General features: G+C 36.4%; 1 protein-coding gene across 4 annotated transcripts in view; it reads right to left on the minus strand.

Moving 5' to 3' along the window:
- The window catches only part of Negr1 (neuronal growth regulator 1), an 813948-nt gene that overhangs the window by 358882 nt on the left and 437366 nt on the right, over positions 1-17700 (minus strand). For all 4 annotated transcript variants that reach the window (XM_004841441.4, XM_087212675.1, XM_004841443.4 and 1 more), the window contains exon 3: positions 590-715. In XM_004841441.4, coding sequence (XP_004841498.2) covers positions 590-715 — 126 coding nt within the window. The remainder of the gene's footprint in view (positions 1-589; positions 716-17700) is intronic.

Raw genomic sequence — 17700 nt, forward strand, 5'->3', positions numbered from 1 at the left:
ACCGTAGTAAAAGCACTGGGGACCCATAAACACATCCCAGCCTTGATTTTACCTACCTGTGCTGTCTATGTGTATAAGTTACTTACACTCTAGGGTTTCTAGATCCCTCATCAGTTAAAATTTAATTCTAACTCCAAAATCCTTGATTTTGAACAGCAGTTTGAAATTAGACCCAGCAACCTCACAATTTGTATAATTTCATCTCCCCTGATTACTTTACCAGTTCACGCTGGCCTATTAACATGTAAATGCCGATTGAATAAATCCCTTACACACTGAAATGATCTTTCTCTTATGATATTTCTATTTCAGTCTTTTGTCTATTGATTTATGATTATCCAGTATACTAAAGTGAAAATAACCTTGAGTAGGAATCAAAAGATAGTTTTATTCTGGCCTCTCCCAGAGTGTTCATTTGACTTTTGTGAACTACAGTGCTCTTAGGTAGAAAGTGTAAGTATTCAACTGTGCATTCTGTCTACCTCAGGAATAAGATACGATTGAAAAGTTGACCCCGAGTTCTGGACAAGTGAGGTTACAGAAGAATAAAGGAGAGCAAACCACAGGGATATGTTCGTCGCCACTCTACCTGATGGGGAGATGTGTCGCCAAGAAATGGACGGCTCTGGCTTCCCAGTGGCCAAACAAGTAAGGGTGACATTGGTTCCTTCGTTGATGGTCATGTCACTGGAGATGTCGTATATCTTCGGAGGAACTGAAATGGCAAAACATGCAGTGGTCAGTAAAAAAACCACTATTGTTGAACTACAGCAACTAACTTCTTGATATCCTAGAATAAAGATACGGCAACAAAATTTCCTCCTATCTTCTGGTCTTAATCTAAAAGATGAATTCTACTGGACCCCAAGACTATAAAAGCTTTCATTTGTTGTTGATGTTGTTGGCTGGCTTTATTTTTCCCTAATTGTTAGATATAAAATACTTAAAGATGAATGGAATAGTTAATGTAAAGTGTTAAATATTGATTAAATTATTTATTGAGTTATTTGTGCTTAATGAAGTAGATTACATCAGCCTGTTTATTCTATTGAAGTATCTTTACAGCAAGGATGGATTGTCTGCTGAATGTTTAAATGAAAGTGAAAATCTTGAAGAAACTTCAAACGGCAGAACAATTATTCCTACACGATGACTAAAAAGTTGCATAAGGCAGGACATGCACTTGGAGGAAAGATTTCAGAGTCTCAAAGCCATTTTCAGCTTTGATATTTTACTTATGAGATTGTAGGGCTAGATTTTCTTGGAGTTTATGTTCCAAGGAGCACAAATTCTAAGGCATATGAAAGGTCAATTCAATGAGTTCTCACTCATGTCGATCATGACTAGAAAATGCTAGTTGAAAACATCTCTTGGTACTACTCAGAGCCTGTGTTTACGCTTATGCACTGTGAATTTGCAAGAGTGATGGGAAATATTAGACTGTGTGTCTTCTGATGTATTAGACTATGGAAGCTTTTGTCTAGAATTGTTGAACATGGGATAAAATTTGGGAAATGCTGGAAGTAACTATCTCTAAATTAACTTCTGGGATTATATTAACATATTTTCTAGGAGTCCAAATTTCTCACTTAACCTTCAAATGGCATGGATATGAATTCTGTGTTCTCTACAAGCAGGGTTTTTTACCCAGATGAAGATATATAAACTCTCTCAGTATGGGGCCAGGGATTTAGCTCAGTGGTTTGGCCGCCTGCTGTGCAAGCGCAAAGACCTGAGTTCGATCCCCTGTACCAAAAAAAAAAAACTCTCTCAGCCTTGGTGTCTTCCTACAAAAGCTGGAGACAGTGATAGTATAGACCCTGTAAGCTGCAAAGGGGGTAAAGGTTTGAGTGTGTCGATATACGTTAAAGGGCAGAGAAGTGTCTCTGGCATCAGCATTAGCTGCTGGGACTGGATATTGGAAAGTACATTTAACATGCGTGCATGAACTTCAATTTTTGTACTGCCTTTTCCCAGCTTTAAAACAGTTCTGGATCTTCATAACTTTGATGGTGTGTAGGATTTGGCTTACTTTATAAATATTATAGTATGCTGATGTCCCAGGTCTAATTTAAAGATAAGGCAATTACTTTGGTAATTGTTAAGAAAACTATGACCTTTAAAAACGGAGATGCTTTTGATTCATTCTGTTTCTTTAAGCAAGAAACATTTCCATAGCTATTCCTAAAACCAGTAACTATATATCCATCAACAGATGAAAGGATAAAAAGTGTGGTATTTATACATAATGGAGTACTACTCTGCCGTAAAAAAGATAAACTTAAACTTGGGTCATTTGTAGGAAAATCAATGTATCTTGAGACCATAATGGTAAGTGAAGTAATTCAGCCACGTAAGCTTAAACATTGCGTGGTTTTTCTTATATGAAAAACTGTATCTTTATATAGATGTAGTTATGTGTGTGTGTATATATATATATATATACACACATACGTATATATACATATATTCGTATATATACGTATATACATATATACGTATATATACATATATTCGTATATATACATATATACATATATACGTATATATTTGTATACGTATATATATATATGACAGAAAATAGGAAAAAAGAGGAGAAAAAGGTAATGTAATCCACTGCAGAAAATGTATCTCAAAAGTACAATTGTTTTATGTTTTATATGTCCTTTGGCCTAATAGTTTGGTTTTCAATCTGTATGTATGATATTTCACTGTATAATGTCTTATAAGATAAATAAATGAATGTGATGGTGGAAAAATAAAAGGTAGGAGGATGGAGGATAGAAAAAGAAGGGAATTGAGATGTGTTATGTACATGTACCAATCCCCTGCAATGAATGTAGTCATTATATACTACAAACACGTACCACTGAAAGTGGGGAAAAAAACAGTAACTAAAATGTGCTGTAACTATACACTAAATTAGTCACACTTTGAATATTATCTCTGGTTTTTTAATGGAACCACAATTTTGCTACAAAAAATCTGGATGTATGATTACAAATATAAAGTATTTGATTATATGAAACTGTTGATGTGATTAGGCAAAAGACAGGTTCTTAGGTGATATAGTATAACCATTCCTAAATGATATTTTAATTGGAATTTCAAACAAATTATCACGCAACTCTTTAGTGAGCTCTTCTCAAACACATTCCAAACAAAAGACAATTTTCAGCTTAACTGAAACAGAGTGGAAGCAAAGATATTAAAGTACTCTAGAAAGAAAATAGAGAAAAATTTGCCTGATTTTCTGGTGAACTGGAGAGTTAATAAAAGTAAAGTTAGGCTGAGCATGGTGGTGCATGCCTGTAATCCAGCACTTGAGAGGCTGGGGCAGGTGACTTGCCATGAGTTCAAGACCAGCCTGAAATGCATAGTGAGACCCTGTCTCAAAAAAAAAATGAGGTTAGAACAGTAAACAAAAATATTATTTTGATATTTGGATGTACGCATAAGTTTAGTATAGAAAGCTGTGAAATATATGTGGAGATATATATATATCTGAACTCATATATGTATACACACATGAATGCATGCATACATACAGATCACTGCTAAAAACATTAAGAAAGAAGTTATATAGCATTTTTTGACTTTACATAGAAGGCACTATATAGAGCTCTTAGTTTAGTCTGGCTACTATATTTAAATGATGGTGTATCATAAAAGATATAATCTATCCTCTAAGGTATAGTACACTATTGGGTAAATTTTATCTGATCAAAAAATACATTGGTTGCATCTTTATACACCTGCCTATATTTGAGGTGCTAACTATCAGAGTAAGCTAATATTAAGAACTCGTGTTTTTCTACAAAATCAAACAATCAAGTCTCTTAGCAAGAAACTTAGATTTGACATTGAAATATGGGAAAAAATATGGCAGGGGGAGGCAGGGAATTCCAGGTGTGACTTGTCATGTCAGTGACTGCAGTCACCTCCAGGGCCTCATGATTCAGATTGTGCCACAGGCAAGAAGCACCTGGAAAGAGAACGTTAGTGAGAGAAAATCATCTGGTGTGGCTCATACTCCCCAGAATGAATCACCTGTTGACAAAGGCGCTCTGTAAGGAGGACAGGGAAATTCCTCTTAGGCACTGTGGCTTGAAGAGGGAATCTATATCTATTTCTATATATCTCTCTATATATTCTGATTATTCAAAATCACTGTTTATTCAGTGTTCACAATTTGCAAATTTTTATTGAGTATTATGGAGGAAATGATTCTAAGGTCAAACAAAATGCAAAAATTTAAAATCATAATCCTTACCCTGAGAAATTTAAAATAAAAGGAGAAAAGCACATGGTGAAGCAACCAAGAGAAAGTATTTTCCACATTCTCCTTTCCCCTTTTATATAAGTAACTGATTCAACACATACATCTTGTTTCAAATCAGTAAAGACTTCTTTCATGTTGATTTCTCCTAAAGTGAATCATATGGTTTATGCACCAAGTTATTCAGTATAGTGCTATACATAGCACAGGACACCTGTTAACAACCTCAGTGTAGGACAACAGAAATGGAAATGGGCAGAATCAGTTAGGTGGATGATACCAACAGATGTCAACCCTGTGAGCACAGTAAAGTTTGGTCCTAGAGAAGGACTTGGCATAGTCACAGGTCACATCAGCCTAAGGGAAATGCAAGACGGGAGAGATGCTTCCTCCCTGGATGTAGCAGCAGGGCAGAATGGCAACACTTCAAGCTTCTGAATTGGTTCTGGGAGCTTCCACTAGTTTACAGTGTTTGTTTGTTTTTTGTTTGTTTTGTTTTTTAGATGAATGCACTCAGATTGGGGGATCTCAAGCTTTGAGGATGTTTGTAACATCTTATGGTATGTCTGTTTTTCTAAGGACTGTTTTCATTTATTTATTTATTTATTTATTTATTTATTTATTTATTTATTTATTTATTGAGACAGTGGCTCTCTATATAGTTCAGGCTGATCTTGAACTCACTTTGTAGCTAAGCTTGGCCTTGAACTCACAGTGATCCTTCTGCCTCAGCCTTCTGAGTGCTGGGATTACAGGGATGTGCCACCACGCCCAGCTCTGTAAGGGCTTTCATTAAAAACAATAGCAACAACAAAAAACAGAAACATGAGGAGGGATTTTTAAAGTAACTTACTAAGTATATGTTCCTTTTCTATAGACCTTATTTCAAATTTTAAAATAATACATATAAAGGGAACCAGATACATTCAATCAGCTTAATTTTAAGGCATTAAATAATTACAGATTTTAAAAAATAGTTTGGATTGTGATGCACGCTCTTTTCATATTCATGACTAAGGGCAGTGTAACAACGAAATAGATAACACATCTGTTATGGATAATATCTATATATGGCTTAGATGTCTCCCCAAAGCCTCATGCAGTCATAAGTGGGGCTTCATGGAGCCTGTGTCCATGATGAGAAGGCCCACCCTGGGTATGGGTGACACCAAGCACAAGACTTGTAGCCTGAATGGGATAAAAGCAAAAGGCAGGCTTGCTGATGCTGTTTGCTGCTTGCTGCCTCCTGTGTGCCTTGCCATGGACTGTTCCTCTTCTGCGATGCCACTCAGCCTTGGAACCAGCCGACTATGCACTGGAACCTCTGCAAACTGAACTGAATAAACCTTTACTCCTTTAACTTGTGGGTGTTGGCTATCTCCTTTCACCAACGAGAAAAGTAACTAAGATGCCATCTAAATGTGAATCTGTTCAATACGCAAGAAATGATTATTATAACGTCATCATTATCACTTTGATTATCATCACAATTCCATAAATAAAAGCAACAAAAGGTAGAAGATCTCAATTTCATACAACAGCACGGACTGTTTCCCTCCTGGTGGCTCTCTAATGGAGGATGTATAGGCCTTTACAACCTAGTTCATTATTAATTGCTGTGTATCACCAGCTAGAGAGATATAAAAATAATGGAAGCTTTCTAAGCAACAAAGCTTGGAAGTAGATTTAAAGTTTGCTTTGGAGATGAATTTTTTTTCTAAAATCTCTGTATCTGTTTAAGTGAATCACTCTTGAGCCCTTAGATTCAGGGTCTGCTTTGCCTTTCTTTTTTCTCTGGCCTTAAACTCAACTGCAGATTAACATCCAGTCTTCCACTCCTATTGAGTTTGCTCCCCACAGAAGAGATGAGTCATATTTAGATATATCTATAGATTTAGATTCTCTAAAGTTGGTTGAAGTGTCTCATTAGTTTCATCAACACTGAAAGGTTACACAATCTGATTTGTTCCCATTGGAGCTACTTGTCGCAGTGTTCTCAGGAGGAACTGAAGCAGCATAAATAGGGGAAACCCTAAAAAATACACATCCATACCAGATCCTAATGCTCTCCACACAGCCAGCCCTCCCCACTATATGTGCTATAATGAGTAACTGAATTTGTGACTGACTGTATTTGTACACTTACTTTCTTGATTTCCCTTTCTTTCCTGTTTTTTGTTGATTTTTTTTGTTTGTTTGTTTGCTTTTATTCAGGGACTTGAACCCAGAGCTCCACCTATGATGAACAAAGACTCTATTACTGAGCCATACCCTCATTCTCTATTTTCTGATCTATAAAAATGGAATTTTTATCTTTTCTTGTTCAATGAGCAGTCTTCACAATCTTAACTTTAATTTCTCTTACAAACTTATTCTGTAGTTTGGAATATAACCAGTAACAATTTGAGAAGTCAACATAAGTGTGGCTAATCTGTATATCATAAGAATCCTACAGGCAGTGAGGATTTTTGTATTAAAAGTCTACACAGATGATTTTTAGAAGTAATAAATAGAGTCAAGACCTACACTGAGTGGCATGACATGTAAGGCTGGGTCACACAGGGCCTGGGACACTTAGAGCAGGATGCCTTTGATGGTTATGTGGACACTCGTACTGGTTCATTAAAATCAGTTAAATGCCCTATGGAGCTCTTCAGTAGTAAGAGTCTAGGAAAAACAAGAGCTACACACATGAGTCCATTTGGAGTCATTCTTTAGAGTTCTAGCACTGAAAGGTGGATAGCGTATTTATTTAATTGGGCCCATAAAAATTCATAGATTTTTGAAAAGCGTTGATTTAGCATTTATTATAATGCTGATATTCTGGCCACCTAAACCATCGTTGGCTTGCTCAGTTATAGTATACAATCAGAGTGGTTTTGTAAAGAAATGGACTCAGTATCCTTCCATTCAATCAGTGTGATATAGGTTCATTACCAAAATCCTCTAGAGGTTTTACTATACCTACTTGACTTATGCACACAATCACTATACCTGTTCTCAAAACATAAATAAATAAAAATTCAAGTGATTCCCTCTCATTTACATCCTGTTCCACTGAACTCTACCCACTGTAAGGTCTCCCACCCCAAATCTTACCATTAAGAAGAAGCAGTGAAATATGAAGTTCTGAGTGAGAGTTTCATGTCACTGATGATTTTGTTCATCTTAAAGCAAAGTAAGTTTTTTTCTGAGAATGTGCTCCTAGCTGAATATTTGGATCCTTGCAACTTCCAAAAGTGGAAATCATAACTTCCAAGGTGATGTCATTAGGAAGTGTAGTTTTGGCAACTCATTACATTATGCATATGATTAATGTCTTCATCAAAGAGACCTCTGAGAGCTAACTAGTCCCATCCACCATGTGAGGACTCAGTGAGAAGGTGGCACGTGGGAGACAGCAGTCCTTACCAGCACTAAATTGGCCAGCATCTTAATTTTCTATTTTCCAAAACTATGAGAAAACCATTTCCGTCTATATAAGCAGTCTGGGGTATGGAATTTTGTTGCAGTGGTCTGAATAGACTGGCAACATGTGACTTATGGAAGTAATCGCTAGTACCCATAATTCTCTGCCCTTTCCACTTCTAATCTTATAGCTCCTTTGTTGTAGTAATTCTTGGTTATCTTCTGTTGTCACTGGTATTTGTTTACTCAGTTGTTTCTTGTTGATCTTCTCTTTACAGAATATACATTAAGACCTAGGGTACCGATCATGTATATTTCATTCAACAGTATATCAAAGAACCAAGAAAAGGACCTGGCCTATATGGGATATTCAATAAGGATTTGTTTTTTGTTCTTTCATATGCTCATATTTCAACATCTCAGTGGAGATTTTCGATAACATTTCATACTTTTGTAAGAATGACATAATGCAAATTCTGAGAACTTGGTGAAAATGCAATTATTATTTCATGGGTCCTATGTAAGTTTTCTTCTGGATTCTTTGAGTTCGAAGATTCAATATTTCTTTTAACTCTCTAAAAGTGCAGTATTTTCATATTCCATTTTCTACTACCAGCTTTTCCTTGTAAACTCAGAAATATAATTGGACAATAATCATACAAATTTCTTTTTAAAAGAATGGGCCATCATAGGTTTTATGTACTATGTGTTAGCTAGAGTATTTTATACTTCAAAAGCTACATAAATTCAGAGTCAAAAGGATTTTATTTTAAAAGTAGGCACACATTATTTCTACTTTTTTCCTTCTTCCACAAGCTTGAAGTCTGAGTTAGTTCAGATAAACCATATTTCTGAAGCTTTTCCAAACTGCCTGAGTCAACAAGCTAGACATAGCTATAAATCTAGGGAGAATTGGCTTTTTTTTGCACTCCCGTATCTAGTTATGGCTGGCAATATCAAAAGAACATTCCTCCTTGCACTGGGCTGGCACTTCCCTTTTCTGTCTTGGCCAGCCCCCCAGAAGGTGAAAGCAGATCTTTGCCACATAGCAAATCTCCTGGAAAAAGGTGCTGCTCTCAAACCGAGAGGAGAAAAGATTTCATGATTTGTTTTTTTCTAAATTGGTTCACTCATGGCTACCTGACTGTTTCATGGCCCACATCTAACCAGCAACAGTGCTTTCTCCAGCTGACAGACTATACCTGACTTTTTATAGTTTATGACATTTCAGAGATTTCTATGGTTTCTCCACTCATCCCATCACTCAGAGATTGTGATAAGAGGGAAAAATACCCGAGCATGAGTTGTAAATGCAAACTTGCCAGATTCATGAATTGCCTAGTGATAGAGTATGCCAGAAAAACTTAGGGGGTAAAGAACATGTTTGAGATAAATGTATCTTTCAGACTTCAGTTCCAACTTTGAATCGTGTTGCTGCTTAGCTTAGTGCTTTTTTTTTTTTTTTCATTTAGAAAACCTATGCACATGTATTACTCAATCTATTGTGTCCTTCCGAGGTCAACTATAAAAATCAGGGCAAATCAGCAGTGACCTGCTTGAATTCCTCCACATATCCAGCCATTCAAAAGACATTTATTGAGCACCAAATTAATCAGGGAAGTGAATATCAAGAAGTCCATATGGAAAGAGTTAGAAACGTGTACATAACTACACTACAGAGTCTTAAGAGGTACACACAGGATGTTTTGGAAACACAGTTATAAATTTACCTCTTCCAAAGGGGTCATAATTGTGGGAATACTGATATTAAGACAGGATTTTGAAACAGTTGGAATTTGATCAGAATGTGATGGTTTAGAAATAATAGTTTCCTATATACAGTTAAGCATCAGAGACACACCCTGAGTTTTTCAAAATCCTGGGTGGGGAGGAGAGTTAACTCAGGAAATCTTAGATCAATAGGTATGTTCAAATCTTCAAAGTTTGGAAACCATGATTTATAGGAAATCTGAAAGATCCCTTCCTAAAACTTTCTGTCTTATTTATTTAAAATCTGCACTTTAATTAGAGAGCTCTTTCAGATCCTCAGAGCAGTTATTTGCCTTCAGGGCTTAAATTCATATGTAATTCTCCCTAGAAAAGAGGATGCCGTAATAGCGTGCACTTTTTCTCACATTTATTCAGAGCAGCATAGAGGGTGTAGAAAGGGTACCTTACTGTAGGTAGAAAGACATCACAGAAACTGTCTCATCCTGTTATTTTCCCTTGGGAAATATCAGAATCCACCCCACAGAGCAGTGACAAGCAGCAGTAGGGTAAAGAATGTCAGTGTGTGAGAGGAATAAACTCCACCAGATATGACACCATACAAAATTAATATTTTTATCTTGACCATGTAATATATGGATGGGGCATCCACAGGATAAAAGAAAGCAAAAAAACCCCCCCAAAAACCTGAAATATAACCCAGATTTTCTCACTGAAGAAAATAGTAACAATTGCTAGATAGATTTGCAGTGGCAAATGAACACACACACACACACACACACACACACACACACACGCGCTTAAATAAAGTTTAGCATACTAGAAAATGAAGCATAGAAGAATTTTTAAAAGGCTACTGGTTTTAGAGAGGATAAGTTTTGGTAGATTAACATTTATGTAATAAGTTTTAAATTCTTTTATGGAATAGAAATTTAGACTTTGTTCTACTGATATGATGAAGGCAAAATTATAACATTGTTATATTAGGGTTGCAATACTTTGGACTGTAAATTTGTTATTTTTGCTTCATTTTGGCTACAGGATCAATAGCCAGCCTTTGCACGTGAAGGTTTATACACCAGAGTTCAAATCCCTGCTGTACCTCAGGCGAGCTTCAGCTACACTTACTTGGATGGTTCAAAGATATAAAATACTGCTTAAAATCCGGGCCACGATAGCAGCTAGCCCCTCAGGCTGGATGGCTGGAGAGAATTACAGCAGTGCTATATATCACAGGGACTCTGCGATGCCAGCACAATTCACAGCCCTTCTTAAGAAACAAGGGTCACAAAATCCACAGGAAGAAGACCACAGCTCAAATACCTTAGAGAACCTCAGCATGGGAGTCCATTTTTAGTGAGGCAGAATTCTTAATGCACCAACTTTACATCTTCAAAACTGCAGTGATGGTAACATTTTATTAAGAATTAATAATGAGACTTTTCTTGGAAACCACTTGGCAGGATATTTTAAGAACTTCAGCATTTTCAAGCCCATAGATCCAGTGATTTCCCCTGCCAGGAGTTTACCTTAAAGAAAGCAGGTATCCTCTCTCCGTGTCCTCCCTGCCCCCCAATCCTGGTGGCCAGCTCCACTCTTCATTTGGAAATGTACCGAAAGATACCCTTCGGAATGGCCTTGCTGAACTTTTCTTGCCTCTTCTTTGGCAGGGAATTATTTTCCACATAAAGCAGAGGAAACAGCCCAGCTGTGTCAAACTAGAACCCAGCTGCCTCCTTTGCAAACATTTCCCAGAGCTAAAAGCTTGCTTTAGGGTTTTTGAAAACACCAGAGTCCCATATCTACTCTTGGAGCCACAGAGTTTATAATGTAACACCTGTCTCTTGCTTCCATGGGTAAGCCAGTTCAAGTTCAGTGTGAACATTCCTTCTTAGGCCTGGGGTTCAGTAAATGTGTTTTAGCACATTTTTTATATCTAAAAACTGCCATGGTGTTTTTTTTTATACTTGGAGTGTATATGTGTCTTTTCAGCACCATCAGAAACATAATACTTCTTTGTTCTGGTTTCTTTGTTCTTTATAAACAGTATTTATTATCCCAATTATGAAGGTAATACACATTTACTGAAAAGAATGTGGCAAATATATAAAGAATAAGAAGGAAAAATAAAATCATACATTAGGTTGTAAAATCTAAATTCCTCTCCTGTAGGTTAAAAAAATTGATACTGGTAATTTCATGTGATTCAATTAAATATAATGTCACTATTTAGTAAGAATCACTATTAATGATTTGATATATTTCAGTTCAATATTTTTAGGGATGCAGTTTTACATAGAGCCTAGGGATTTCCATATGGTCCAACAAACTCACAAGGAAATTGGTGCTGAAGACTTGGCAGAGAATAAGAAGTGTGCTCAAAAATATGTGCTCTGGAAAATGAGCTTGGAGGAAGTTGTACATGAATTAAACACGGACATTGTGGGTCTCTGACATTCTTATTGGAAACATTTCTTTAAAAAGGATATGCACAGTAAGAGTTAAGATTTGTTGAACAAATCTGTTGTTGTTTTTCTGTCGTCGTCGTTGTTGGCAAGGTTGGTGTCTATCACTGAACAGAGCTCTGTGTACCTAGTCAGTACCCCCAACTCGTTTTTCTACTCACCCACCTGCTTCTGTGGTAGTCAGCCTGTGTGGCAATGTCATAGCCTGGCCATAAATTCTTTAACATTTCTCCCATTTCTCTGATTGCCAAATTCTGAAGAGTGTATAATTAAAGACAGAAATGTCAAAGAATTTATGACCATTTTATGAAACTGGAAGGTCTGTGAAGGTAGCAGTTTTCCAAAATGAACCTCACTATTCTGTATTACTAACACGTAATTATCAACACAAATAAAGAGCAGGTTCTTTGCCTCCACCACAGTGGAGGGCCAGGGCAATGAATTTGAGTACGATATTGCTGCTTTGAACAATAAAGTTGAGAGGAAGTAATACTGTGTTTTTTCTAAACTGGGTCATAAAAAAGTGTCATTTATCTCCTGCCCTATCTCTGAGAACACATTCCTCAGGCCTGGGCCACTGTGCAGTTAGTCTAACCACCCTGGGGCCACCATGCTGGAGAGAACACATGGAGATGCCGCATGTGGATGCCACACAAGGGGCTCTGAGTTGACAGGAAGAGAGTGCCTGGGAAGCACTCCAGCCCGAGCAGACCCTAATTGCACAAGTCATCCCAGTGAGGTCCCAACTATCCTGTCCAAATTGCCAAAGTGAAGTCTTACGAGAGAAGGAAATAATTGTAGTTGTTTTAACTGTTACATTTTGGCAGGGTTTTAAAAAGAAAAATAAAATTTGGAGGACTTACACCACACGCCTCCAACACTTGGAAAGTTACACCAGAGAGTGCAGTGTTGGTATCCAGAGAGACAAGTGGAGCAAGGTACAGCAGAGACTTCAAAATAGCTGATAAAACTTCCTTGTTCAAAAGCTTGATTTCTTGTGTGAATAATTAAACATTTAAATCCATAGAAAATATACATGAATAATGAGAGTCAAGACAAAATGGACATATATATGTGTGTGTGTGTGTGTGTGTGTGTGTGTGTGTGTGTGTGTGTGTGTGTGTGGTCCCCGGTAAGGCCTTCTGGGAAAGGCCAAATGAAAAAGGACAGCTAATACTGGTTAGATCCATCCAGAAAATGGAGATGTAGATTTGCCAGATCTTTAGACTTGAATTTAAACTTTTTGCACTATATAATCTTATCAGACTATCCATGGACTATATTTGTCATCAACCCAAATCGCACCTTTATGAGAACTTGAAGAAAGTGGCTCTAACTGTAGACATTCTATCATTACACGCTGGAAAGTTTTCATAATACAGAAATCTTCATGGTGTACGAAAGTAAACAGTGCCTGTAGACTTATGTGTGTACAAAATCTTCCCCATATTCTGCATGGCCTGTGTGGTATAGATTCAGGAAGGGAGTCACTCTCCTGCTGTCTCCGCCTAAATCCTGGCAAGTCTTCAGCCTGCTTTTGCCTTGGAAGACTCAAGAAGCCATTTTCACAGTGCATCGGTTGGCTTCTTATAAAAGAGCTACATTACCACCAATGTGAGGTCCATCATCTGTCACGGACTCACTATGACTGCATCTCCAGCATGACTGGAGTTCTGCCTTAGGAAATATTCTGGGACTAGGTTTTATTCAGGTTTTATCTATGGAGAATAGGTTTGTTGTACATTAAAATCATGATTCACATTAGTACCCCACTTCCACAAAAACACTTCTCATCTATACTTTTTGAAATGTTCATATTTCTTTATTTTCTTAAGGAGAATTTTTTTTTACTTATTTATTTGTTTTTTTAATGCTACAACCAAATGTTATCACAGACCTACGTGCCAGGAGATAGTACAGTCCTATGGTTACATGCAGAGATTTCCTCTGAAATTGGGTTAAAAGGTAATTTACCATGCTGCTGGCCCCTGGGTCATTAGTCACAGTGGCCTAAGTGCATTCTCTTATAATTCAATATCAAAGAAATTGCTTTTATGGCATTAAGTATATTATATTCAAAATTATATAAATTATTGAAATACTATGCCTACTGCCAAGATATAAGACAGTTCACAAAAAAAATGTTCAGTTTTAAATTATTCATTGGGAAAAAGGCAGTCTCTTGACAGAAATTGTTTTATTCTAAGGCTAGCTTCTGGGATTTACATTTAAATATGAGTCACACAACTGAAAATTTCAGATACTCATAATTTTCCGGTCCTTGAATAAAATAAGTTTATCTCATTAACTCTTTGATTTCCTCAAGTGGATTAAATATTATATATTGTCATATATAGGTGTTATTCAATGATCATTTTCAGTAGCAAGAAAATTATTCTTAGGTAGTCCTGATAGGGCATGATGAAATTATATGAGGGAACCATATAAAAAACTAAAATCTGGTGACAAACTTTGGTGTTTGGCATGGAATAAAAACTATACAACCAAAATATGTTACGGTTTAGATTTAAAATCACCTCCCAAGTCTAAAGTTCATAGATGAAGCTTTGGGATGCAGTGGGATCATGGGGGTGCTGTACTCATTGGTGAGTTTGTCCATCAGTGAGCACAGTCCATTGTGCTTTTGGAGGGAGACCTGGTGGGGAGATGTACGTCACTGGGGGAGACAGGCAGAGTGTCTGTGAGGATGTGAGAGTGTATTTCTTTCTGGAGCTCTTCCCCTTCTCCTCCTACTTCCATGAGATGCATAGCTTTGCTCCACCATGCCCCTCTATCATGACGTTTCTGCCATGGAGCCATAGACTGAACCCGCTGAAACTGTGAGTCAAAATAAACCTGTTTTTCTTTAAATTGCAAGTGTCATGTTCTCTGTTTTGCCTCCATGACAGGAAAGCTCAGTGCATAGTTATATACCTATAACTATATAATCAATGAAATATATGTATATCAATTATATATGTATACATAACCATGTGCATGTATGTATATTCATTATATAACTGGACATATAATTATGCTGGATATGGTCTGTACATATGAGTCTTATCATTGTGTTTCTTTGTTAAATACTGACATATGGTAATAAAAGGAAAAATCTTATTATACAGAGGCTAACTTCAAGAGGTCTCTCTTACAGATTTATATAATATTCATTTGGTTAGAAAAGTTTCATTTATCTGTTGCTATGCACAAGGGACCATGATAAGTATTAGTGATTGAAAATTTAATAAAATAGAGCTTCTGTTTTCTGGTAGGTTATATATTATAGGAAGAAATAAACATTGAAATAAAGTAGAAATGTCATTAAGTCCAGTTGTATGAGACATACCCATAAATATTATGTATATCTTAAGGGAAATTCAACCAAACCAATTGGAGATGGAAGGATGGCAAGGGATATATAGTGACAGTTTTTAGGAAATTAATATTCTGTTATTACATAAATAAGTACCTTCCATCTTGAGTGACTCATGTGTGAAGTACAGAATTGGAAAAGACTGGACCATGTGTAAATGCCAAAGTCATCCACATGGCTGCAATGGTGGATTGAACTAGTTAGTTGATCATATCTAAAACTGTCCTGTATTCACTTTTCAGACATAAATTTTCCTTTTAAATATTTCTGAAGAAGTCAGATGAATGCAAGAACTATTATGCATGGGCTCCTGATTACTTTAGGGGATCATACTCAGAACATGGTAAATGTTCAGAAAATGTTGATTTTTGTCAGTCTTAAATGTTCCTTATTTGGGGATTTGCTCTTTAATGCATTCATAAAAACTCATTCTCCCTTATATTAATTACTACATTCTGAGAAGCATAACTGATTTATAATTTCTCCCTTAGAATTAAAATAGATTTTGAAAGAATTACCCCATAGGCTATAAAATTAAAAAATCACTGGTTTGTTTTAGGCTCTCCAAGGAACTAGGTATGTTACATATTTTCATATCCCTGTTGAAAAGGAAGTATCATGCATTTTTATTTTGGCTCTCTAGATACTATCATATTCTATTTTTATAACTTAAAAATCCAGTTTTAAATTCAGTTAAAAGTATATTCCTTTGGGGGGGTGTGTTCTCTAATTACCTCTCCAATCCACTGAAATTTCTTGTTTTGAATACTCCAGTATTATCAGTGGATAATCCTCCAAAATCAAGACAAACTTTTTTTTTCCTTTTTTTTTTTGAAAGATTAAATAAGCTACCCAATAAGTCAACCAGAACAGTAAAGTGTCTTGATATAATGCGACTTCAGGGTACTGATGAAGGAACTAGGGGTGTTTCCACTTTGAGAAAAAATGTAAGGAAAACTGTTTGGGCTGGCTTATGGATTTATTCTTGCTTGACTTAGTGGAATACAATAGTGGTTGATTTCAGATCATCAAAATGAAGTGTCCTAAATAAGCAATGTCTTTGCAACATACTATTTCATGAAAGTGTAATCTCCCTGTCATGAAATGATTTTCAGAGACTTTGGAAGACAGAGAATGCCCCAAGTCAAATGTGCTGTCAGAGGTTTTCAACTGTGGTACACCTTGAATCTTGCCTGCACTGTATGTACAGAAGTAAATCAGAATAAAATATTCTGAACACATTAAAGTGACAAGATTATTAGAAACTTAACCTTATACCTGAGAAGATGAAAGGATGAGGAAAGCCTTTGAGCTTGGGAATGGCCATAAGACTGGTAGATAATTGGAGAAGTACAAAGGCAAACAAGAGGCAACACAACATTAAGGTAGAAAAATGAATAAGTTCATGAAAGAAAACAATGGAATGTCTTCCTATACATTCTTTAAGAATACTAAGTATGGCTTTTCCTCTTTTTTACAGGATTTTAAGCAAAGATACGTAAATAGGAAAAATGCACTGACGTGTAATAGGAATGAAAATCAGAGTATATTTTACCCAGGGACATATGGGATGTAGGTCACACCAGTGTTCGAAAGCTGTTCGCTGGATTTCCAGGACTTTTATGAGTTGCACATTAACCATGGTCATTATGAAGTGATACAACATTAAATTAAATTACACAAAGAACAAAAGTGTTAAAACCTCGACATCAGTTCCTAAGCACTTCCTTCCATTTTGCCATCGCCTTTTCTCTCGGGGTTACTTCCTCACCTTTCAGTTCTGTGGTAAACATATGGAGCGCTTCTCTTGAATGCTTCCTGACCTGTATTTGGTGACATGGGTGGTCATGACCTGACAATGGCTAGTGTGAGCCTATTTCCAGCATGGAAATTACAAATCCTACAAATCACAGATTTTGCTTAGAGGATGTTGCTAAGTATTTATCAGCAACCTACTGGTCTTTAGCTGTACATATGTAAAGGGTTTATGGTAAAAGTTATTCATTTAAAAACTGTGCAAATACTTCTTCATGATGGAATTTTCTGTAGTGTTCCTTCCAACTATGAATTATCAGATACTGAGAATATAAAAAATATCAAAGTCATGGTATTGTCCTGAAAAAGGCTGAAGCCTTGAAGACAGAAAATGAGAAAATCAGGAACTGCCAGGTGCAATATTCTGGGGTAGTTAAGAAAGAGTCAGAGAAAAAGATTATGGAATTTTAGGTGAGAGAAGGATTCCCTTTAACTGTAAGTAGGTAGAGGAGTGGTGGGTGCAGAAGAAAATCCAAGAAGACTTGGTTAAGAGATAAAATCTAACCTCAGTGTTCAATAATGGAATAAAATTGAACTTGAGAAGATGAAACTTGTGAGTTCAATGTGTGGAAATAGACAACTGTGCAAATACATAGGACATATTTGTAAGTCCAGCAGTTTAGTCATAA

The sequence above is a fragment of the Heterocephalus glaber genome, unplaced genomic scaffold (genome assembly GCF_053883595.1).
Source record: "Heterocephalus glaber isolate CG9 unplaced genomic scaffold, H.glaber_assembly_v1.0 deba00001442, whole genome shotgun sequence".
Taxonomy (NCBI): Eukaryota; Metazoa; Chordata; class Mammalia; order Rodentia; family Bathyergidae; genus Heterocephalus; species Heterocephalus glaber.